A 25,021-nucleotide genomic window follows, 5' to 3' on the forward strand; every position below is an offset into this window, starting at 1 on the left:
ATTTTATATTTTAGCACAAGTGTATAACTAATGAATTTTATTATTCTATTATGTTTAAGTACTTTAAATATCACCAAGACTATGTGGTCTAATGGTACCTAGGTTGGACTTCTATTTGGAAGGTTGTAAGTTGAAGCCTCTATGAAGAGATTACTAAATTGTAATAGAGCTAGTAGCATTAAAAAAAAAATTAAATATCATTCCTTTTAAAAAAAATTAATAAGTGGTGGGTCCCTGTACTCACTCTCAATTTCTACTCCCTATGATTTGACATGTTTTGCTTGCTTAATTTTATAGGGTATTATGATTATGATGTTTATTTATTTATTTTTTTCTTTCTCCAATCAAATTTGAACACAAGTGGACGTAAATGTTGGGAGTATAAAATACATGTAGTTTTCAAAAATATATCCTATGCAATTTGGGAGTAGGGACGAGTGAAAATATATAAGGTGGGTGGGGATGGATGTATCCCGCGGGACCCATTGTTGTCCCTAACCAGTAACCACAATTGTGAAAGCCGAATCAAAAAGGATTTTGTCGTTACTGGAATACATGGGGCCTGAACAACAACAGCACACTATAGTCTATACATTTGGCAAAATGGTGCATTATATATTGTGGATCACGTGCTGCGGCGAACGGCAATCTGTGTCTTACAACGACACTATAAATAAATGAATCCCCCCACCATAGTTTCAACTTTCACGGCTGCCGCCATTTCTTCCGTATCAACCCGCTACCAGACACCTGGGGCTCTGCAAACACTTGAGCTTCACTGCAGAGCCTACAATAATGGCGTTCTCGTCTTCGATTTCTCCGTGCAAGCTCTCCTCCAACCCATTATTGGGAGCCGCCAATGTCCGGCCTAAAGCTAAGAAGACGCCCCCCGCCGACATGCACAAGATCTGCCCTTTCTCTGCCCTCCCCCGCTCCGCTTTCTCTAAGTAAGCTCAATAACCAATGCTTTTCTGTGTTTGTGGACTGGTGTGCTTCATTATGCGCGAGTAGAGATGCTCACGTTGTGTTTGTCAGTTTGTTCATGCGTGGTCAATGAAGTTTCAATATTTTCCATTCTAGTCCCGCAAGTATATGATTTTTTTTTTTTTTTTCATTTATGGTTTTAAAAATAGACTTTTTTATATTTGTATATTAAATAATTTTACGGTGCTAATTTTGGTCGTCAAAATTGTAGTTTTTTTTTTCATTTCTCACTCCCAGTCGCCCAATGAAAGGCTGAACCTTTAGTTCCAAATTTTTGCAGAGATAAAAGGAATTGAATTCTGAACTCTATTCTTTTCCTTGTGCAAAAATTGGGGAATTAGAGATTAGAATATACAATTTTTGATAGTCATATGACAGAAAGGCCTATTGAAAATTAAAATTGGTAGATTTTAAAGTCCTGAATTAAAACCTTAAAAGCCACTGCAATTGGTATCAAAAGTTGGAAGTAAATAAATAAACATAAATATAAATAAATAAATAAATAAATAAATAAATATATATATATATATATATATATATATATATATATATATATATATATATATATATATATATATATATATATATTTATTTATTTATTTATTTATTTATTTATTTATTTGTATATTTATTTATTTATTTGTATATTCTGGTGATAAATTTACTTGCTTAAATTTATTAATCAAGTCATTTGGATTTATTCAACTTCTATTTCTTTTTTCTTTATTTTTTAAAATTTTAATTTTTTAACCTTTCTATTTATTTTCTCAAATTATCACCCTGTTTATCAATTTCCATCATTTTCTTGCTCATTTGTTTTACATTATAGTTTGTTTGTTTGTTTGGTAGATTTTAAAGTCTTGAATTAAAACCTTAAAAACCACTGTAAATGGTATCAAAAGTGGAAGTAAATAAACATAAATATAAATAAATAAATTATATATATTTGTTTCTTTATTTTTTGAAATACTCATGATTCGTTACAAGGTATATCTGTTCTATTCTATAATTCCTCAAACATTTTCAACTCAAAGAATTTAAGCCTCCACCACCGGGTTTCGAACCTATGACCAGTTATTTATTTATTTATATATTCTGGTGATAAATATACTTGCTTAAATTTATTAGTCAGGACATTTGGACTTATTCAACTTCTATTTCTCTTTTCTTTATTTTAAAAATTTTAATCTTTTAACCTTTCTATGTTTCCAATATTTTCTCAAATTATCACCCTGTTTATCAATTTCCATCATTTTCTTGCTCATGGAACTCATCTTTAATCATTAAGAACCAATTGATCACACGGTTGAAGTCTAAATTATCCAAAACATTATTAGATTATTTTTAAATGGACTTAACATTATTTGACAGTTCACACGGCTTAATTATTTCACACATATATCCAAGTATCTGACATGTGGGTCTTGAGAACCACATAAGTGATAGTATTATGGGTTTTGATGGACATGAGTATTGTATTTGACCTCAAAGACTTGTCTTGTTTTATTCAAACCTTAGATATCAACTTTCCATGTCATGTTTGAATGGAGCCTTGGGTTCAGGAAGCAACCTTACATGGTTTATATTTGTGTTGAAGTGTTACTGTTGGCTTCTTGTTCTGGGAAATTGAGTTAACTGATCTACAATACAGCTAGAAATAAAGTGAAAGTATATTCAGTTTGGATTTTGGAAATTAATGGGCTACCACTTGGTTGTGGGGAATATATGTACAGAGAACTCCTAGCGTTGCAAATTTCTGTTATCCTTTCAATGATGATCATATCATTAGAATTTACTAAAAGGAAAAATAAGGGTAATATTTGAATGTATTTAGCTGTAACATAGACATTGACAATGTTCCAGTCTGCAGTAAGAAATTGTGTTTGGTATCAGTGTTATATTTGAATGCAACTCATTGTAGTGCATGCTCATTACTTTTTCATTATTTGATTATCAGACTTGAATTTAATACCCATGGGGGAAGAAGAGAATTATCAAGTTTCAGCGTATATTCTGCTATTATTAGCCCAGGTTAGTTTTTACTCAACATTAGTTTTGATTATGTTTTAATTTGTGGAATCATGGGTGCCTTTTATCCATTCATTGTAATGTTTCAACAGAGCGCACTGCTGAGGAAACTATAGAGAAAATTCAGCTTCCAAAGGGTGATAGTTGGGGTGTACATAAATTTGGGGGTACCTGTGTGGGAAACTCAGACAGGATCCGCAATGTTGCAAATGTTATTGTTAAAGACCAATCAGAAAGAAAGCTGGTTGTTGTGTCTGCAATGTCAAAAGTGACGGATATGATGTATGATCTGATTCATAAAGCAGAGTCCAGAGATGACTCATATATAACTGCATTAGATGCTGTTCTTGAAAAACATAAGTTAACAGCAGTAGATCTGCTAGATGGAGATGAGCTTGCTAGTTTTTTATCTAAGCTCCAAGGTGACATCAAAAACCTCAAAGCTATGCTTCGTGCAATATACATTGGTATGTTGTTTGCTCTGTGCTCGCCCCCTATTGCTTCCTTACTAATTGCATATTAAATTATTAATCTAATTTAGTTGAATGAATGTTGCTTTATGATTCCTTACTGGTTCATTGTTTTGCAGCTGGTCACGCAACAGAATCTTTTTCAGCTTTTGTTGTAGGCCATGGGGAATTGTGGTCGGCTCATTTATTGTCATGTGTTGTTAGAATGGTGGGTCCAATTCCAATTGTTGATTTGCCTTTTTGGGGTTGCTCAAACTAAAATTTGTTCCACAATTTGCATCATAATTTCCTTTTTTATTACTGCAGAATGGAGTGGACTGCAAATGGATGGACACTAGGGAGGTCCTTATTGTGAATCCTTCTGGTTCGAATCAAGTTGATCCTGATTATTTGGAGTCACAAGAAAGACTTGAGAAATGGTACTCTAGGAATCCATCTAAAACAATCATCGCAACTGGCTTTATAGCCAGCACTGCTCAGAACATCCCTACAACTCTGAAAAGGGATGGTAGCGACTTTTCTGCTGCTATTATGGGTGCTTTATTTAAAGCACGCCAAGTAACTATCTGGACAGATGTTGATGGTGTATATAGTGCAGACCCAAGAAAAGGTTTGTCCGTACTTGATTAATCCTATTTGAACTATTTATCATTATCAACTCTTTAGCATCTGTTGGCTAAAAGTTATTTCATTTAGTGGTACATGAACTATTGGTATATTAAACATGGTTTCTGTTGCTTACTAAAGAAGTTGCTTATTTGTACAGTTAATGAGGCAGTGATACTGAAGAAATTATCTTATCAAGAAGCTTGGGAAATGGTGATACCATAATATTTTTTCTAGATTTCAAAGTTTTGATACTTCTATCGAAGACTTCTTAACCGCAAAGTTGTCATTTTTGTGCAGTCATACTTTGGTGCCAATGTCTTGCATCCTCGGACAATTGTTCCAGTTATGCAATATGATATTCCGATTGTTATAAAAAATATCTTTAACCTTTCTGCTCCTGGAACAATGATCTGCCGGTCTAATGAGACCGAGTTTGAAGATGGAGAGAAACCAGAAGCTCTTGTCAAAGGATTTGCAACAATAGACAATGTGGCACTAGTGAATGTTGAAGGGTAAGAATGTAATTCTAATGTTCTGCTTACTTCTTTTGTTCAAATCTAGTGTAGTGCCAGTTCTCAAATCTCATTGTATACTGCTACTTGGAAACATCCTGTGTAGAACTGGAATGGTTGGTGTCCCAGGTACAGCTAGTGCAATTTTTAATGCTGTTAAAGATGTTGGAGCTAATGTAATCATGATATCACAGGTATCATCATCACTATCTAATATCTATCTGATTTTAATATATAACTATCATATAAAATCTAACGTAATTGGTGCTATGCAGGCTAGTAGTGAGCATTCTGTATGTTTTGCCGTGCCTGAAAAGGAAATTAAAGCTGTTGCTGAAGTTTTAGAGTCTAGATTTAAGCAAGCATTGGGTGTTGGGCGAATCTCTCAGGTTTTGTTGCTTCCTAAAATTCCATTATCTGTGTTTGTATTATTATATTTTTCATTTGTCATGTTGCCTATTTTGCAGTGTTGCAAAAATCCCGCCTAATCGGCGCCTAGGCGCTAGGCGCTGGCTGGCCGCCTAGCGTATCCACCACAATCGGTGGCCGCCTAGGCGCTGACCGTCTAGGCCTCCTAGGCACCGAGTAGGTCGCCTAGTCGGCCGATTAGCTATTGTTCCCTTCTTTTTTAAATGGGTTATTTCACTTAAGACGACATCGTTTTGAGCGAAATAACCCTAAATTGTTCAAACTCTAGATGTTTTTTAGGTTAATATTTAATATTTTAGTATTAACTATTAAATTATTAAATAGTTTATAATTATCAAGTTTTAAAAAATTAAAAAATTTTAAACAAATTTTTAAAAACTATAAAATAAAGTAAAAATACACGGCGCCTTGGCGCCAATTGATCGCTGCCTAGGCACTAGGCGCCCCCCGAGCGCCTAGCAATTTTTTCAACCATGCTATTTTGGTTTGTCTGTTATAGAGCATTATATACTGACAAACACTAATATAAGCTTATCCATCAGCTGTGCATTCTTTTATATTTGTTCTTCATCCATACAATTACAAATAATATTAAGTTTTCTGGTTTCCTTTATAGCACCTTTCCTCTGTTCAATTTGTGTTTGTATAGTGATGCTTAAATTGCATATTAAATTGAAATACTTGTCAGATTTCAGTTATACCAAACTGTAGCATTTTGGCCGCAGTTGGCCAGAGAATGGCAAGTACCCCTGGAGTCAGTGCTACCCTTTTCTCCGCACTTGCAAAGGTTGGAAGTTCATAGCTTCTTTGATTTGTTGTTGTTATTATTATTATTATATTATTATTATTGTTACGGAGTATTATTTACAGTCCAATATTATCATGCAGGCTAACATCAATATCCGTGCTATAGCTCAAGGTTGCTCAGAGTATAATATTACAGTAGTTATAAAGAAAGAAGACTGTGTGAAGGCTTTACATGCTGTGCACTCAAGATTTTATTTGTCAAGAACCTCAATTGCGGTGGGCATTATTGGACCTGGGTTGATCGGTGGTACTCTGCTTAACCAGTTCAAGGACCAGGTATATCATTGGAGTTGTATAGGGTTTACTATTTTCTCTATTACTAAAATCTTTTATGGATTAAAAGATATGGTTTCTTGATTGATTTGTTACAGTATCTGTAGCTATTTATGGATTATGCTGTTTATGAATTTCGTCCAAGAAAGATTAAGTTTAAGCAATTGTAGGATCTACAACATAGTTTTGCTTGGATTTTACTGCTACTTGCAATGACTTGCTTTCAGATTTCAAATAACTGTAGACTCGTGATTATCGTATTCTTAAAATATTGATCTTATGAGTTGTGCCATTTTCATGTGTAACAAAACCTTAATCTTCAGGTGGTTTGAAACTGTTAAGCGTCCGACATTGAAAAAATAAGAGAGAACATATGGGTTTATAAGGCCATGGGTTAGACTAGCTAACTGATTGGATTCAATCTTATAGTGTGGTTTGGCCCATGTACATTTATATATTGTTGAGGTGATTCAGTTGTGGATTGACATATACTATGAAACTTTCTTTACAAAAACCCGATTTCCTTACTTTCTTGAATCCTATTATTTTCTACCTTTTTGGATATCTCTGGACAAGAAGTCATTCTCAAGGATCAATTGCATTAGCTATTTTCGATGCTTAACCTCTTTTGTTTTTCTGTGGCAGACCGCTGTCCTAAAGGAAAAATTTAACATTGATTTGCGTGTTTTGGGTATCATTGGACTGAATACAATGCTATTGAGTGAGACGTAAGTATTGCATACTCATGGGATCACCTTCTTCTTAAATGCTTAGTAAATCAGTATTGAAGACACTAGGTTTTCATCAACCATGATGTCGGTCCCTTCAATTTCTCACTGTTTAAAGACATTTTCTTCTATTGGAACTTTGGAAGCTAATAAAAACTATCCATCATAGAGAAACTAACTTTGATGAAATAACACCCTTCTTAATGCTTGTAGGGATATAGACTTGTCAAGTTGGACTGGCCTGCTAAAGGAAGGGGAAAAGGCCGACTTAGAGAAGTTCGTTCAGCATGTGAGTGAAAATCACTTCATACCAAATACTGTTTTGGTAGACTGTACAGCAGACGCTTACATTGCGAGCCACTACTATGAGTGGTTGCATAGAGGAATACATGTGATCACGCCTAATAAGAAAGCAAATTCGGGACCCCTCGATCAGGTAAAGTACTACGCTTTCTTGCTGTCCTGCTACACACGAGTGGAAACATTCTCGAGATCCTTTGTTGAATTTTCTTTCGAAATCAAATTCAGTACTTGAAGCTGAGAGATTTGCAACGCCAATCATATACACATTACTTTTATGAGGCCACTGTTGGAGCAGGTCTTCCAATTATTAGCACCTTACGTGGCCTTCTGGAAACCGGGGACAAGATATTGAAGATTGAGGGCATATTCAGGCTAGTAATACTTAGCTTATTTACATGTTCTTGAGACTTGGGTCACCTTAATGTTGGTCCAATTTCTCGAATTGGTAGTGTACATATCTGCAGCATCAATTGGTGTGGAAACTTAGTATTTTTTATACTGTCATTGCTTCATTTTGCAGTGGAACTCTTAGCTACATATTCACCAACTTCATTGGGGAACGGGCTTTTAGTGAGGTGGTGAAGGAGGCAAAAGACGCAGGTTTTACAGAACCAGACCCAAGGGATGACTTGTCTGGAACAGATGTTGGCAGAAAGGTACCAGGCAGTGAAAGTTGTTGATCATGTCTACATTGCGGGTGGAATCACTTAAGCTGCTATTCGATTCGTTTAAAGCCTTTTTCTTCTATTGGAACCTTCAATTTCTCACTGTTTAAAACTCTCTATATATTTCTCTTACTCCTTCCCAAACTACACACTGCCATATATATACATGCTAAACACAATGTAGAAGACCCTTCACATCCTTACTTTACTATCCATGGCCCTTCACATCCCTTTGGCTTTTCATATGCCTTGGCCCTTCATATTCCTACTTTATTCACTTCTTAACACATAGAACTGATACAAATGATATATTGTGAATTGCGCTCAATATTCGTTTATAGATTGGCTTCCTCCTACTTGTAGGTTGTAATTCTAGCAAGAGAATGTGGTTTGAAGCTAGAACTTTCTGATTTACCTGTTCAGAGCCTTGTTCCAGAAAAATTACAGGTGAGTGGTCTAGAGTAATTTTTTGACATGTGGAGTCAAGTCCATTAATTTTTCCTCTCTTGAAGTTGTTTACCAATTAATTACTCCAGGCAAGTGCATCAGCTGAGGACTTTATGCAGCAGCTGCCAACATTTGATCAAGACATGACTAAACAAAGAATTGAAGCTGAAGATGCAGGGGAGGTGAGTTTTCCAACATGTAATTTAAGGCTCATCATCTAAACAGGCCAATATGATAAGTATGGTGTCTCCTTAGGTGGTCCTCAGACATACCATATATATATATATAGGGCCGGGTTCTAGTGCAGCAGACTCCTCCCGTGCAGATGTTGTGGCCGTTTGTGGTGTACTAAGTGTTGGTCTATGGTACACTTAGTAGTAGTCTATGGTGCACCACCAAATGCTGGTACCGTGGTAACATTTTAGTAATTTCAATGATATGCTGGTGCATTTAGATATGTTTGATGGTGCTTTGAGTTCAATGCACCGTTAATCATTCCTGTGTGCACCACAGATCACTACTAAATGCACCACAAACGACAGCACATTTGCACGGGAGGAGTCTGTCGCATTTGATCCGGATTATATATATATATATATATATATATATATATATATATATATATATATATATATATATATATATATATATATATATATATATCAAGTCTGCTATTGATGAGGGCTCTAAAATGGAGCTGAAAGGGTTAAAAGAAATTTATATTTGGCTCTATTTCAGAATCCATGATACTAAGTTCTAGCATACATGGCACCATTGCACCAATGGTTAGCATTAGGAATACTTTATTTGCATCTTTATACTGCAAACTTTGTGCTTTGTCTCACTCTGAACTCTGAAGCCTAGAGTAAGGTGCTTAATTGCATCTTTGTTCTTGCTGCATGGCATTTAATGAGGTTTATCCATCAGGTTTTAAGATATGTTGGGATAGTGGACGTGGCGAACCAAAGAGGGAGTGTAGAACTGCAGAGATACAAGAAAGACCACCCATTTGCTCAACTCTCAGGATCTGATAACATCATTGCATTCACAACCGAAAGGTACTCCAAGCAGCCTCTGATCGTACGCGGCCCTGGAGCCGGTGCTGAAGTTACTGCCGGTGGGGTGTTCAATGACATTCTGCGACTCGCCTCCTATCTTGGTGCTCCCTCATAACTCATACATTCAGGGAGCTTCGCTGGTGGTATGTTTTCATGGTGTTTTAGCCTCAAAATTGCGGGGCATAGCAGCATTTATAGTGAGTGGTTAGCTGAGCCCGAGTTGTGATCGATAATATGTGTCTTTTCAGTAGCTCTTGTTTTCTTTTTTCTGCAAACTATCTCTCTAGCTATGTGTACTCCCTCATAATTCATAGATTCAGGGAGCTGGTGGTGTGTTTCCATGGTGTTTTAGCCTCAAATTTGCTAAGGGGCATAGCAGCATTTGTAGTGGTTAGTTGAGCCTCTGAGTTGTGCTAATGTGTGCCTTTTCAGTTGCTCCTATTGTTTTCTTTTTCTGCAAACTATTATTATCTTTCTATGTTCTGTAAGAACTATTTTCAGTTCCCATAAATTTCATGCTATTGGGCATGTGCAAAATTTGTAGGCATTGGGGTAATTATATTAGAGTATAAGAATTTTTATTTAACAATTGATTTTTGTATTAAATTATGTAACGAATGATAAATATCACAATACATATCAAGAATAAATGTTTAAATATTAACACAAAATAATTAAGTAGTTTGTAATCGGTAGAAGTTTATAATTTTTTATTAACAAAATTTGGATTAAACTTTTATTTCACTAAAATATACCAACAAAAAAATAGTCTCAAGATATCCTATCATACCAACCTTTGAACATCTATACTATAATAGACCAGCAGGGTTTAGCCAATAAAAATGAGTTGGTTTGGAGTCTGAGTTTTTGCAAACAATTTGTAAAAATCTTTTTTTTTTTTTTTTTTTTTTTTTTTTTTTGGGGGGGGGGGGGGGGGGGGGGGGGGGGGGGGGGGTGTGGAGGTAACATGTGGCTTTGAATGTAAGCAGTCCCAACATTTTGAATCATTGTTTTTCTTGGTTAAAATGTTTATTAAGGTTTTTTGTTTTTTTTTTTTTTTTTAGCAAAGTCATTATTTGTCATGAGGTTTTGAGCTTGTTCTTCAAGGTATGCATGTAGTGTAATCATGACTTACGCTAAACATATCATACACAACTGCTTGTATATATACATGCTATAAAGCATTGTGCACATACAGAGTCTAATACAATTTCCGTTCACTACTCATAAACTAACAAGTTAAATCGGTATGTCTGGTCAATTCATCATTTGTTCCAAAATACATCTTGATCATACTAGAAAAGCCATGAGGGTATGTTTGGGGTACACGTATGAAGTTGATGAATCAAGATCAAGGAAATCTGTCAAAAGCATGAAATGTTTGTTTCATGATGTAGAGGTAAGTAATGCACGCATTCATATTTCTTTAAGAAAAATATTTTGTTAATATGCCTTGAGTTAATATAATATGTTGCTTTACCTTAGGGGACTTTTATCTATGTCCATATACCTAACGACTTTGTTACATAATTAAGTTTAAGCATGATATAATTGTCAAGAAGTACAAACAAGTGGAATCCTCTATAAATGTTTCGTTTAAAGTCTTTCAAAGAATTGCTAGGCAAACAACAAGTTGATGAGAATGAATTGATAGGTAAAATTTATCATTCAAGTCAATTTATAATTCTGGTTAAAAAAAAAAAAAAAAAAAAAAAAAAAAAAAAAAAAACAATGTAGGCTGTGGAGATATTCTCCCCATTAGACAAGGTCTATGTAAATCATACAAGGCTTATAGATTTCTTTTATGAGGATGCTAAGTAAGTTCATATTTCATATTGTTTTTCAGTCTCTTTGCTCCTTTTTCATGATTTGAACTTAGATTATTTTGGAATGAAAAAAAAAAAAAAAAAAAAAAACATATTTCATGACATTCTATTTTCTTCTATCTATTTACGGTCAGAAATAGATTAAGTGTAATGTTTGGGATGAACATGTGAATAAGGTTCTTCTGTATTACAATTCTATTATTGATGGGCCACTTATTGCTATGATTTAACTTTGTGGAGTAAAGATTCTGGATAGTGACTTTATTTGGTGATTTCTGTTCAGTTTATTCTATATTTAAAAATAAGAATATGTAATATCATTTTCAGATTATGAAGTACCCTATTGCAAGCTCATTTAATGCATGTTATGCAGCTAATGGACTATGGTTCATCCATGGCTCACCAGAGTTTGAAACTTTTAAGAAGATGTGATTTTATGCTGCATTTGTTATGTTAGCATTATAGTTCCCTCTTTTCGAGCTTCTTTGACCCTATTTTCCTTATATATATCAATTTTACAACTGAGCACACACCATTGAAGGACTATAGATTTTGCAAATAGACTATATGTGGGTAGGTCATATGAATTTTCTGATATGATTACATTGTGGTGATAACTATTGAAAAGTGTACACAAGAAAATAGGTAAGATTGTGTTATGGAAAAAATTAAAAAAAAAAAAAAACTTTCAGTTAATATGATTACTAATTTCACAGTAACTTAATATATCTCTTTTACAGTTAGGAAAATATTGGATTGCAACTAAGATTGTGAGAATTGAGAGTTTAGTTGAATGATTGTCTTGCAAGAGTAGTACGTGTAACAATAAGGTAATGTCACAGGAAGGGGTAATGTATTGTTGTAAGTGCAACAGGACATGACAGGAGGGCACTATCCAGTACAGATTGATAGTGCATTGCATGTTGTTGACAGTACAAAACAAGTGATGCCCCTTTGTTGATATAGGACTGAGTGTGCCGATTTGGTTGACATTCCAGCAACCAATCTGAAGGCTAAGTATCCTCAGGTACCTTTCTATTTTCAGAATTAAATTGGTGTGTGTTATTATTTTTCAAAATAGGAAACAAAAAAGATTCCAAGAGAGTTAAATCGTTGTGGTTGACAATGCTATTTAGAGTTGTAATGAGGAAGGAGCATATGGACAGTTCACATTATGCATTTGTAGGGATGATGCGAATGTTTGAAAATAATGTTCAAGTTTGCTAATTGATCAAGATAGGGACTTGCTTTCAACTATGATTGGTGACTAATTCAATCTAAGCAGAATGCACACATTTTTGTCTGCAATGTGTTCATGTGATCAAGATTTTATTATTAGATGTTCAATCTTGTACGGGTAATATTTTAGGATTGTTTTGGAGAAGATGTGGCTAATGGCTCTTGCTTGGAAGGTTCGTAAAGAGGTGTCTAATGGATGAATATACGTCAATTGAAAGTGCAAAGAAGGCTAAGGATACTAGGAAAATAATTAGTAGATTGTCATGCATTATGTTTAGATTAGAGCATTCTGATCTGTGTAGAAAGTGTTTTTTTTTTGTGGTAATGTGGTATGCATTATTGTCAATGTGGTAGAATATGTTTTAGAATTAAGACCAATATGTTTAGTATTTGGGTATTTTTGTGCTGCTATGTTTCTTGTTATTGCATGATAACTGGTCCTTAATTAGTCTGCATGGGTAGGTTAGCTCAACTGGTTATAAAGGTGAAACTTTGAAAGAATAATCAGGGATAGAGTTCAGCTGAGTTAATGCTCTATTAGGCTATCTTAGGTAGTAACTTCCAAACTTTTATACGTCCTTGTTCCGTGACTCCTCCACTGCAAGGGCTATCTTAGGTAGTAGCTTCCAAACTTTTATTTTTTCATCTTTATTAAAATCTTTTTGTCATTTTCTCTTCTCCTATTTTTTTATACGTCCTCGTTTCGTGACTCCTCCACTGCCAAACATCCTCCTTCTTTTATTTTTTCATCTTTATTAAAATCTTTTTGTCATTTTCTCTTCTCCTATTTTTTTATACGTCCTTGTTCCGTGACTCCTCCACTGCCAAGGGCTATCTTAGGTAGTAGCTTCCAAACTTTTATTTTTTCATCTTTATTAAAATCTTTTTGTCATTTTCTCTTCTCCTATTTTTTTATACGTCCTCCTTCCGTGACTCCTCCACTGCCAAACATCCTCCTTCATCTTCATTCGAACAACTGAGACTACTTGGATTGTTACAAAATGAGCCAAATGAGGTTATTTATACTTGTTTCACCTCCTAAACGGGCGGTTGAGATCTATTTGATTGTATGACAATAATTATATCTCTAAAATCCTCTCTAAAATTTTATACAATCATATGAGTTTTATAATGTTTTATAAGATTTTATAAATCTCTACACTTCTAATATATATATATATATATATATATATATATATATATATATATATATATATATATATTGTGTGTGTGAAGGGTCCAGGTGCGGGTATAGCTTCCCGTGCGGTTGATGCACTTTAAGCATTAAAATGGCGCACCTAAGTACACAAACCACGCACCTTAAACACACAAACAAAGCACCTTTAAGAACATAAATCACACATCTTAAGTACACAAACCACGCACCTTAAGCACACAACAAAGTACCTTAAGAAACACAAACCACGCACCTAAGGTTTTAAAATGGCTCACCTTAAGTTTCACACAATCGACGCACCTTAAGCATACAAATCACGCACCTTAAGAAAGAAAACAATGCACCTTAAGAAAGAAAATCACACACCTTAAGAAGGAAAACCACACACTTTAAGAAGGAAAACCACAAATTAGGTACGCATCACAAAAAACACACCATTAGGTACGAATAAAAGCACCACACAGTGTTCGAAAATTCACCGTTATGGGTGATGAGTTATATGGTGTATTTTTTTTGGTGTGTTGTGTATTTTTGGTGTATTTTTGCATTTCATTGTTGTGTATTTTTCTACACTATTGGTGTATTCTTCAAACGGTCGCACAGGAGGGCGCGACCGCATTTGAGCAAGCTTATATATATATATATATATATATATATATATATATATATACTTCAATCGTGCACATTCTTCTCTTCGAAGTTGTATTGAGATTTTATTTGGAGTATTGAAGAAGAGTTGAAAGATACTTGCTAAAATGCCACAGTTTAGTGTGTAGACCCAAATTGATGCTATTATAACCACATTTGCACTACATAATATTATTTAGAAGAATTCACAAGATGACATGATGTTTAATATGCTTGAGCAGCATCCAAATTACATACCGCCGTATGATCTTCAAGATTCAAGTAGTAATTAATATCTCCATCAATGAAAATTTAAGTGAGACCTCTATTGAGATGAATGAGATTCGCAACAATATTGTTACTTCATTAAGTGATACTAGATCATTATTATGCTAATAGTTTCATTTTAAAATATTAAAATTAAATATGTAAATAAACCTATTTAAATTTAAAACTATTTAAATTTTATGAAGATGTCATTTTTAGTCTTTTTATATTTATCAGTTTATCAAAAACTAATTTTAATTTTTATGTGGAGATGTGTGCATGGTGTTTTACCCACGATGGAGGCCTTGGCTTCGAGACGTATGGATGTATTCATGTCAAACCACTTTGGCATGCTATAAATTGTTCTCCTCTAGTAATTGATGATGATTTCATCTCTTGATTCTCGAAGTGGCTTGCTGGTCATGATAGCAGTGTTGTGAAGCATTGCATTGCATTGCTGTTTGCCGGCTAGTGTGGAAGCACCGTAATGACCTTGTTTGGAACAACAAGGTGTGGAATATTCAAAACATCCACTTAGAGATTACACACCTTGTGGATTGGCAGGAGACTATGGTGCACCAAGGAACCATGAACCACAGTGGCGTTATGTTGATATGCTGCAGGTGCCGGACGGAACAATTTGTGTGTTTGTTGACGCTGCGGTGTATCCGGAATCAGGCGAAGCCTTCTTCGGTGCTCTTTTGATAGGCCGGAGTATGTGGCTGCTAGGAATGGGGCAATCCTGTGCTTAAACGATGTACATTTAGCGGAAGCTCTAGCGGTGAAGGAGGTTCTTTCTTGGGTGAAGGGGAGAGGTCATGATAAGGTGGCCATCTATTCGGATTGTCAGTTGGTGATTAAGTTGCTCAATGGTGCTCCCCTTGATCGTTCATATGCTAGTTGTTTTCTGAGTGAGTGTCGAGCTTTACAACGACACTTTGAATCAGTGTCTTATTATTTTATTCCGAGATCAGCGAACATCAGTGTCTTATTATTTTATTTTATTTTGTTGTGTGCTTAATGTGCGTTGTTTGTGTACTTAAGGTGAGTGATTTGTGTTCTTAAGGTGCTTTGTTTGTATGCTTAAGGTGCGTGGTGATTTGTGTACTTAAGGTGCGCCATTTTAATGCTTAAGGTGCGTCATTTTAATGATTAAGGTGCGTCCAATCACACAACCGCATTGAAAGTCATTCCCACACCTGAACCCTTCCATATATATATATATATATATATATATATATATATATATATATATATATATATATATATATATATATATATATATATATATATATATATATATATATATATATATATATATATATATATATATATATCATGGATGCGGTAGGCGTTAGGCGCTAGTCGGGCGCCAGGACAGCGCCTAGCGCCTAGGCGGAATCTAGGCGGCGCTAGACGGGGTCCAAAAAAACAGTGGTAGACTTGCAATTTGACAATTTTAATGAGGTTGTTTTTAACATTTAATCAAATAACACGTCCAAATAAATGAATTAATGATAATTCATAAGTCATAACATCAAAACAATGGTTTTCAAAAAAAAAAACATTAAAACAATATTAAAAATTAAAAATACTCAAATACTTCAATTATCCAAAGATTCAAAGTATCAAACTAGTCTACCAGTGTATATATGTCATATTATATATATGTATGCGCGCGCACACACACGCACATATATATAATAAAAAAAATAGGCCGAGCCGATCGGGTTAACTCAACCGAAATGGACAAGTTAACTCGACTAACTTAGACGCTAGGCGGCTAAATCGGCCGAGTTAGGCGCTAGGCGGACGCCTAAGCGGCCGGTAACCTAGGCGGGCGCCTAGGGGAAAAATCGCCACGGTCTAGAGGCGCCTAGCGCCTAGGCAGGCGCATAGACCGATTTTTACAACCCTGATATATATATATATATATATATATATATATATATATATATATATATATATATATATATATATATGTTATAAAGCAGTGTGCACATACAAAGTCTAATACAAATTGCGTTCAATGAGTACTCATAAACTAACAAGTTGAATAGATATGTCTGGCCAATTCATCCTTGATTCCAAAATACATCTTAATCACACTAGGAAAGCCATGCGTGAGAGTATGTTTGGTGCACATGTATGAAGTTGATGAATCAAGATCAAGGAAATCTGTCAAAAGCATGAAATGTTTTTTCAATCTCATTGCTTCTTTTTCATGATTTGAACTTAGGTTATTTTGGAATGAAAAGAAAAAAAAAAAACCATATTCCATGACATTCTATTTTCATCTATCTATTTACACTTAGAAATAGATTAAGTGTAATGTTTGGGATGAGCATGTGAACAAGGTTCTTATGTATTACAATTCTACTATTGATGGACCACTTATTGTTCCGATTTAACTTTGTCGGGTAAAGATTCTGGATAGTGACTTTATTTGGTGATTTCTGTTCAATTTATTGTATATTTAAAAATAACAATCTGTAATATCCTTTTCAGATGATGAAGTACCTATTGCAAGTTCATTTAATGCTATGTAGAACCATGGCTCACCAGAGTTTGAAACTTTTAAGAAGAGGTTTATGATGACATTTGTTAGCATTATAGTTCGCTCTTTTTGAGTTTCTTTGACCATATTTTCCTTATATATATCAGTTTTACAACTGAGCACACACCATTGAGGAGTATAGATTTTGCAAATAGACTATATGTGGGTAAGTCATATGGATTTTCTGATCTGATTACATTGTGGTGACAACTACTGAGGAGGTGTACGCAAGAAAATAGGTAAGATTGTGTTATGGATAAGATTAAAAAAAAAAAAAGAACTTTTAATATGATTACTAATTTCATGTAACTTAATATCTCTTTTACAGATGAGGAAATATTGGATTGCAGCTAAGATTGTGAGAATTGAGAGTTAGTGGAATGATATTGGGTCGTTTACCAATTTGGAAAAATTGAGGATTTTTTAGAAAAATAGAGAAATTGAGAAGTCGAAAAAATAAAAATTGTAGAAGTTGTTTACTAAATTTTTTCTTCCAAATGCTTACTCATTCTCTATTTTCCAACCTCATGTACAGTTTTGGAGAAAGAAAATTTGAACTTCTCTAAATGGGAGAATGGAAAAAATTTGGGTGAACAGTACATAATGAGAGAGAACTGCTGATTGAATCCTTATCTGCACATTCGAGAGGTCTTTATATTATTAGTTGTTCAATCAAGGTAATATTTTAGAATTGTTTTGGAGAGGATGAGCCTAATAGCTTTTACTTGGAAGGAGATCATGATGAGGAGATTGATAACAATGTGGCAGGTTCTCTAAAGGGGTAGCCTAATGTATGAATATATGTCAATTGAAGTTGCTAAGAGGGCTAAGGATACTGTCATCAAGATGGAAAATAATTAGTAGAATTTTATGTATAATGTTTGAAACATTATTCTGATTTTTTGTGGTAATGTGGTTTGCATTATTGTCAATGTGGTAGTATATGGATTAGAATTAAGACCAATATGTTTAGTATTTATGTATTTTTGGGTTGCTATGATTGTTATTACGAGATAACTTGTGATTCTTTTGTGTGGACAGTTTTTGTTAGCTACAACTGTTTGAAATGAATTCTTATTTTGATTGAGACAAAGAAACAGACCGTAAGCTGGTATGTCTACACATATGAGAGCAGATTAGTGCTTCTTGCTTGAGGAATGCAATGTAAGACTTTTAAGGGATATCAGATATTATTTCTAATCTTCTCTATTAGCATTTTCAACTTTTGTTTTGTTTTCTCTCTGTCTGTCTGTCTCTGTTGGATACCATGGATGAGATACTATATCTCCTGTAAAATCAATATCAGTGAAAATGTAGTGAATGATGCTAGCAAATGGAAATTAATCAGGATAGTGAATGTGAACGTTTCTGTTTTAGCATTTTTAGCCTTTCTTTAGGATGGTCTAAAGTCAAATTTTATTCAACTTGTGATTTTCATCTTGATACTCTACATTATAAAGCTTTAGAATGTGTATAATATTCTGTCTTTCTAAGGAGAAATTACTCTGTTTAATAATGAGACTAAGTAATTTTGGAGATGAGGCATCCTTAAGATCTCAGATCTCTTGGTCATTATGGTCCATGTATGTGAGAGTACAATACTTTTTTCCAGTTGCACATTGATGGTCATTATGGTCATTATTGTTGCAGATAATGAGCTCTGTTAGAGTTAAAATCCAACAAGTATCCTCCGTCATCTTCATTCGAACAACTAGGACCACTTGAATTGTTACAAAATGCGCTCAATGAGATTATTTATACTTATTCCACCTGCCAACGGACGGTGGAGATCTACTTAATTGTATGACTATAATTATATCTCTAAAATCCTCCCTAAAATTCTATACAATCATATGAGTTTTATAATGTTTTATAAGATTTTATAAATCTCTACACTTCTTTTATATATATATATATATATATATATATATATATATATATATAGCTTCAATTGTACACATTCTTCTCTTCGAAGTTGTATTGAGAGGTCGTTTGGATTATTGGAGAAGAGATGGAAGATACTTGCTAAAATGTCACAGTTTAGTATGGAAACCCAAATTGATGTTATTATGGTCACATTTGCATTACATAATTATATTCGGAAGAATTCGCAACATCCACATTACATACCGTCCGATGAACTTCAAGATTCAAGTAGTAATATCTCCATCAACGAAAATTTAAGTGAGACCTCTTCTTGATGTAGTTTATTTCCCTATCCTCAAAAGTTCCCTCACCATCCTCCCGAAGCTTATGCTCTTGCAATTTCATCAGGAGTCATGAACGATGGGTTCATCTTAATTGATTTCTTCACCGAAATTATTAGAGGCATTTCTCTTTTTACCCTTTTTTTTTTTTATCAAAGATCATATCAACACACAGTGAGATATTGGCTTTCATAGTGAAAGATGCATCTTTTCTGGTTGCACATAGTACTTCTAAAGAAGAACTAACCAAAGTTTCAGTCTTTCATCAGAGACACATAGTAGTATGCTTAGCCTATCGAAAGGATCCTGAGTTTCAAACCATAGTGTAATAAAGCAAAAGTGAATCAAATTGTAAAGCTTTCGCAGAATCATAGCCCTTTGCTTTCAAAAATCATACACCCCTATTTCAAGGAGGGAAACCCTTCAAATACAAAGACCAGAGATTTTGGTTTCGAAAAAATGAATGGATATTAAATATGCAGAATGAGTGGAACATGAACAATATCAAACGAGAATTCGAAATCTTCTCCGGCATCCCAAACGTCACCTGAGCAATGTATACCACCCATGTTTCAATGGTTGCCTCAAAAGTGTCCACCGTCAAGTACTTCAACAAGAGCCATACAGAGCAAAACCAAAAGACATCATACTCTATTACAGTTAAAGGCGGTGGCTAAGGAGGCGTTTATGCAGCTGAACTGCTGAAGGCGCGGTGCAGCTGCCTGCAGAAGGTGATTGAGGTGAAGTAATTAAAAATGCCACATGACAAATCAGCTGGCAAGGTAACTGAATGATAACCTGAAAAACTGGAAAATTGAAAAAATTGCATGATATGAGTTAGTATAGAGACCTAATTGTATGTTTTTTGAGTTCAGTGGTCCAATTGCAATTGTGTATGTACTTCAGTGACCTATTTGCCCCTTATTCCTTATTTTTATAATAATTACAATTATATTATTTTACATTTTTCTATATTTATTTTAGTAATAATATAATTACATAAATCATATTACATATCAATTTTTTCAAAATAGTTGCAGACAAACGAATCATATATTATTTATTTATAATTAATTGAGTAATACTTTACACTTATTTTATAATCAAATAAATGTACATTTTCAAATATTAAAATTGTTTATAATTTCATCTTTAAATTTGTTATAATAAAAGAATTTCAACGGCGCATCACACGGGTAAGATACTAATGAGAGAAAATTGAAAGTACATGTAGAATTACTCAAGAAAAAATACCTGAAAAAAAATAGTCAATTACTTCATAAAAGATTAACCACACACACATCTGCTTAAGCTTTGAATTAAGCAGCGTAAGAAAAGTGGGAAAAGTAGAAAATAGAAGCATACGTGGTTGAACAAGAAACACAAATTTCATCCAGAAGAAGCCAATCTTGAATTTCAATTTCTAAACATCACATTAACAATAGAATGCTGGAGTGCATTCTAGTGATTCGACTATACTATACTAGACTCTCAATGATGGAAATCCAACCTGAACTACCGTTACAACTTACAAGACTTTCTTGAATGAACTGAAAAACACCCAAAAAAAAAAACAGAGGAAAGAAGAGCGCCATCTCTTTTTATCCTCTTCACCACTACACTAGCAATGCCCTTGCCCGCCATTTGTTTGAGCAGATCAATTTCATTATGCCTAACCCTTTCGTCTCCTATCCCTACCCCAAACTTCCAATCTTCTCTTTCTTCATTTCTGTATAGCTTCAGGCCCAGGAGGCTCCGCTGCTTCAAACCATGTTCTTCACTCAAAGAAACCAGGAAGCAGCAGACCCTTTCCAAGATTCCCTCCAGTGCCCCCCAGAGGCTAAGGAAACTCTCTAATTTGGGGACCAAATGGGAGGACGATAGTATTGATCGTGGGGATGGGGACACTGCCGCCGTTAAAGGTACCCTTTTGGCTGCTCTTTTACTTGTGGGTATGGTTGGTGGATTTGGGACCGTGAGTTACCTCTACAGAGACCAGATCAATGATTTCTTGAACCAGCTATCTATCTTCATTGAAGGTATATTCAAATAAATAACATTTCCATTCCCAATTCGCCTGTATTTTTTAGGGGTATTTGTTAAATAACTGTTAGTTGATTGAGTTACTAGGTTTAACTAGTTGATAGCATTAGCTGATTGTAGAAAAGTATTTAGTAGATTAGCTGTTAGCTAAGTCGATTGAAAAAGCTACTTTGAGCGACGTTTTCAATTTTAGCATTTTAGGTTGTTACAAAAAGCTAATTAATCAAACCCTCATATTGATTGTTTAACCAAGTCAAACAGCTAATAGTGGTTAAATAAGTCAACATTGACGGATAGGCTAACTATTTTACCAAACATGCCTATATATCTGTGTCCGTGTTTGTGTGTGTATGTTTGCTTGGTTGTTTATAGTTGTTACCTGAAATCCCAATTGCCTCATTGTTCCATGTAAATGGTAGGTGTAATGAGAATTAACTCAAGGAATTTTGTCCTGGATACAATGGTTAGGGGTGAGATGGTCATCTGGTCAAGAAGAAAGTGATTTTGAGTTAGCCTGAACAATGGAAGCTTTTGAATTTACTTTTTTTCCCTTTAAAAATGGCAGTTGCCTCCCCCCTCATCCTTCCCTACCCCCTTATATATTTGTGTGTATGTATGTATGTATGTATAGATGTCAACTCAAATGCGGCCATGCCTTAACGTGCGGTCAGTGCGGCCGCACCATTAGGTATGTAAAAACGCACCAATCATGTTAGAAAACGCACAACAATGAAATGCACCACAAAACGTACCACACATCCAAAAATATGCACCATACCTCCCCACATCTAATTGTGCGTTTCCGAACACTGTATCGTGCGTTTATGCATACCAAATGGTGCGTTTTGTGGTGATTCGTACCTAATGGTGCGTTTTTTGGTGCATTTTTGTTGTGCGTTTCCTAACACTGGTGCGTGTTTGCATACCTAAGGGTGCGGCCGCACTGGAACTTGGCTCTGTATGCATAGTAACTTATATATAAAAACAAAATGTATATGCAAGTCACCAGATGTTTATGTAGCTTAGTTGGTTGTTCCTTAAGATTTGATACCATATGTCATAGGATCAAGCTATTTTGTCATAGACATTAATTCATTTGAACTACACCCCCACTCAAAAATACTCCCAGATCCGCATGAATTCAATTTGATTTTAGTTTTGTGAGTCAAATGTCTGTTTCACAATGCATCAAATTAATATAAAATGTGAAATTAGCAAACGTCTAGCCTCTGTGGTTCATGTTCAGTTGAGTTACCATAATTTACATCCTCCCAGATGCTCTGTCGGGCCGGGGTGTGTGGGGCCTTAGGGTTGGGGTTCAACCTTTTGGAAAGAATATAAAATGTGATGAAATTAGCATTTATTGCCCTTGACAACAATTAGTTTACTCAACAGAAGTACCAGATTTGTAATTGGTGTAAAGGTTTTGAAGATATTTTGCTACATTGTTCAGTTTTCCCTTGAAAGGAATATGTTTTTACTTGAGCTTCTCTAAGGCTTTCTGCATGACAGGTTATGGACCAGCTGGATATGCACTTTTTGTTGTGGCTTATACTGGGTTAGAGGTAAGATTCAATACATCTTCATTCTCTGTTTATAAGTTGTACAAAATTTGTTACTTTCGTTAGCTCTGTGAAAGTTATAATTTTAATCTATAAATTTGCTATCTTTTGGTCTAGATCCTTGCATTACCAGCAATTCCTTTGACCCTCTCTGCTGGTCTTCTGTTTGGTCCGGTCACTGGGACCATTATTGTCTCCATCAGTGGAACGGTACGGTTTCTGAATTTCTAGTATACATCCACTAAGAATTGGTTCTGGTTACCTAATACTTGTGTTCTTCCCTTTCTTTAAGATGGCTGCAAGTGTTGCATTTCTGATTGCTAGATATTTTGCTCGTGATCGCATTCTCAAACTAGTTGAAGGGAACAAGAAGTTTCTTGCCATTGACAAAGCCATTGGAGAAAATGGTTTTAAAGTTGTTACTCTTCTACGCTTGAGCCCTTTGCTTCCATTTTCTCTTGCGAATTATTTGTATGGACTTACATCTGTCGAGTTTGTGCCGTATGTTTTGGGAAGGTCTGTTGGCTATTTCATTCTCATGTCTTAAAATCCTGTCATTTGGTTTAACAATTGAAAGACTTTCTGCTTGGAGAATTTCTCTAAGTTTCACTTCTTATGTGCAGTTGGTTAGGTATGCTACCTGGAAGTTGGGCTTATGTGAGTGCGGGTGCACTTGGCCGTGCAATTATTGTGAGTAATTGCTTCATTTTTGTGTTCAATTAATGCATGAATGTTATTGCTGCAATGCGGTTGATGCCACATTTGTTATTTTTTGGGGGTGACGAGGAAAACCTGCATCCACTACTCGAGGGTGTGCACTGGGTAGACCCCGCCTTGTGACCTTAGCTAGCAAAGGACCACAAGGTGGTAAACCAGCCTGGGTTGTCCATAGTTGACTGGCTCAAACCAGGAAGGTGGAATTCGAACTCGTGACCTTGTGGTTACAAGTTTGTATCCTTAGCCATCTTGGCTGGGGTTACCCCTTCTGATGGCTTAATATTGTAATGACACCGGTTAAAAAGTTCACTCTGATAATTTCTTCTTCAAAGAAGATCTTGAACTGAGATTCTATAATTTTTATAATTTTATTATCAATATATATATTTTGGGATTTCCAGCAAGAAGAATCTGAGATTTCTCTTGGGGGAGGGAACGGTGTATTGACGCTTGGATTAGGCCTATTGATTACTGCAGTAGCTGCAGCTTACATAACTCGGCTCGCTAAGGTAAACCTGCTGATATATTGTTCTCTATTTTCACTTCCACTTGCACTTAATTTGCAGTATCTCTTTGTTCCGATTCTCATTTAACTCTGATCTGTTCTCTCTGAGCCAGGATGCTGTAAAGGATATCGAGTAGAGGGCGGGCAGGAATAGTTTCTGCATCATTAACTATGGTATATATTCACTTGTTTGTTTATGATATGCCATGTGTAAATTGAAATCTGATCATTTATGAAACCAAATACATAGTTTGATCATTTTTCGAGTTGAAAATAAGCTGTTATGGGGTGGGGATTAATGGAGGGTAATGTGCCAATTTTGTTGTTTAGGAAGTGGGTAAAGGAAAGAGAGCAATGTGGAATTAATTTTTTTGTAAGTTTGAACTCTAAATTTACGGGTCTCTTACTACTCTTGCCCTGGAGATTGGCGAAGGAGCGAGATTGGTGATGGAGATAAATCGCGAAAGGTTTCTCAATTGGTCTACAGTTATGCTAGCTAGGAGCAAATTAATCTTTTTTGTGTATAAGTGTATTAGTCTTCCTTTTTGGTTGCTTTGTATTTGCTCAAATGTGGTGGATTCTTTAATAAGAGTTCCCTCATCTCCTTTAAACTTTTCATCTATGATTTTGGAGAAAGAAGCTAGTAATGTAGGGAAATGGAATATTGGTTAATGATTTTTGTACAACTTGTTTTGTTTGCAATGAATTTTTTTTTTCTCAATAAATCCTTGAAGTTGTCAATGGAGTGTTTAGTAAATAGTTGTTAGTTATTTGCTGATTGGGTAGTGGGTTTGAGTAGTTGATAGGATTAACTGATTATAGAAAGATGTTTGGTAAATTAGTTGTTAGTTGATAGCTGATTACATGTAAAATAACTTTCTCAAAAAGTTTATCGAAAATGATATTTTAAGTAACTTTTTAAATTTTAGCATTTTGAAGCAATAAACTGTTACAACAAATTAATTAATCAAACATTTATGT

At 34.8% G+C, this 25,021-nt stretch overlaps 2 protein-coding genes across 6 annotated transcripts; both read left to right on the plus strand.

Annotated features, from left to right (window-relative positions):
* Positions 1-678: 678 nt before the first annotated feature.
* LOC109148820 (bifunctional aspartokinase/homoserine dehydrogenase 1, chloroplastic-like) lies at positions 679-9,869 on the plus strand. 4 transcript variants are annotated; one of them, XR_002048887.1, is made up of 19 exons: positions 680-947; positions 2,942-3,015; positions 3,105-3,479; positions 3,602-3,690; positions 3,789-4,092; positions 4,249-4,301; positions 4,389-4,603; positions 4,710-4,797; positions 4,879-4,992; positions 5,721-5,819; positions 5,921-6,115; positions 6,758-6,840; positions 7,054-7,276; positions 7,369-7,514; positions 7,664-7,799; positions 8,172-8,255; positions 8,345-8,437; positions 9,183-9,514; positions 9,690-9,869. XR_002048887.1 is itself a non-coding variant. In XM_019296562.1 (19 exons), the coding sequence occupies exons 1-18, from the start codon at positions 796-798 to the stop codon at positions 9,426-9,428; spliced, it is 2,769 nt and encodes a 922-aa protein (XP_019152107.1). In that variant the 5' UTR covers positions 680-795; the 3' UTR covers position 9,429; positions 9,622-9,869. The 4 variants fall into 4 exon arrangements, 2 of the variants coding, with proteins under 2 accessions (XP_019152107.1, XP_019152108.1); XM_019296562.1 differs by having other exon boundaries at positions 9,183-9,429; positions 9,622-9,869; XM_019296563.1 differs by having other exon boundaries at positions 9,183-9,422; positions 9,622-9,869.
* A 10,639-nt stretch (positions 9,870-20,508) lies between these two features.
* LOC109148525 (TVP38/TMEM64 family membrane protein slr0305-like) lies at positions 20,509-24,781 on the plus strand. Of its 2 annotated transcripts, XM_019296267.1 has the most exons (8): positions 20,524-21,252; positions 22,769-22,821; positions 22,936-23,028; positions 23,111-23,334; positions 23,442-23,508; positions 23,937-24,044; positions 24,154-24,215; positions 24,356-24,781. In XM_019296267.1, exons 1-7 carry the CDS (start codon positions 20,841-20,843, stop codon positions 24,175-24,177), a joined length of 981 nt encoding a protein of 326 aa, XP_019151812.1. In that variant the 5' UTR covers positions 20,524-20,840; the 3' UTR covers positions 24,178-24,215; positions 24,356-24,781. The 2 variants fall into 2 exon arrangements, 1 of the variants encoding a protein (XP_019151812.1); XR_002048819.1 differs by lacking the exons at positions 23,442-23,508; positions 24,356-24,781 and having other exon boundaries at positions 20,509-21,252; positions 24,154-24,314.
* Positions 24,782-25,021: the final 240 nt, after the last annotated feature.

This window comes from Ipomoea nil, unplaced genomic scaffold (genome assembly GCF_001879475.1).
Source record: "Ipomoea nil cultivar Tokyo-kokei standard unplaced genomic scaffold, Asagao_1.1 scaffold2144, whole genome shotgun sequence".
NCBI classification, from domain to species: domain Eukaryota; kingdom Viridiplantae; phylum Streptophyta; class Magnoliopsida; order Solanales; family Convolvulaceae; genus Ipomoea; species Ipomoea nil.

Bases quoted from the DNA above. Each gene is read 5' to 3' on its own strand.
- LOC109148820 (XM_019296562.1), top strand. From the start codon at position 796: ATGGCGTTCTCGTCTTCGATTTCTCCGTGCAAGCTCTCCTCCAACCCA. The intron at 948-2,941 runs GTAAGCTCAATA...TTTGATTATCAG, and splicing joins CCCCGCTCCGCTTTCTCTAA to ACTTGAATTTAATACCCATG. The intron at 7,277-7,368 runs GTAAAGTACTAC...AATCAAATTCAG, and splicing joins ATTCGGGACCCCTCGATCAG to TACTTGAAGCTGAGAGATTT.
- LOC109148525 (XM_019296267.1), top strand. From the start codon at position 20,841: ATGCCCTTGCCCGCCATTTGTTTGAGCAGATCAATTTCATTATGCCTA. The intron at 23,029-23,110 runs GTACGGTTTCTG...CCTTTCTTTAAG, and splicing joins TTGTCTCCATCAGTGGAACG to ATGGCTGCAAGTGTTGCATT. The intron at 23,335-23,441 runs GTCTGTTGGCTA...TCTTATGTGCAG, and splicing joins GTGCCGTATGTTTTGGGAAG to TTGGTTAGGTATGCTACCTG.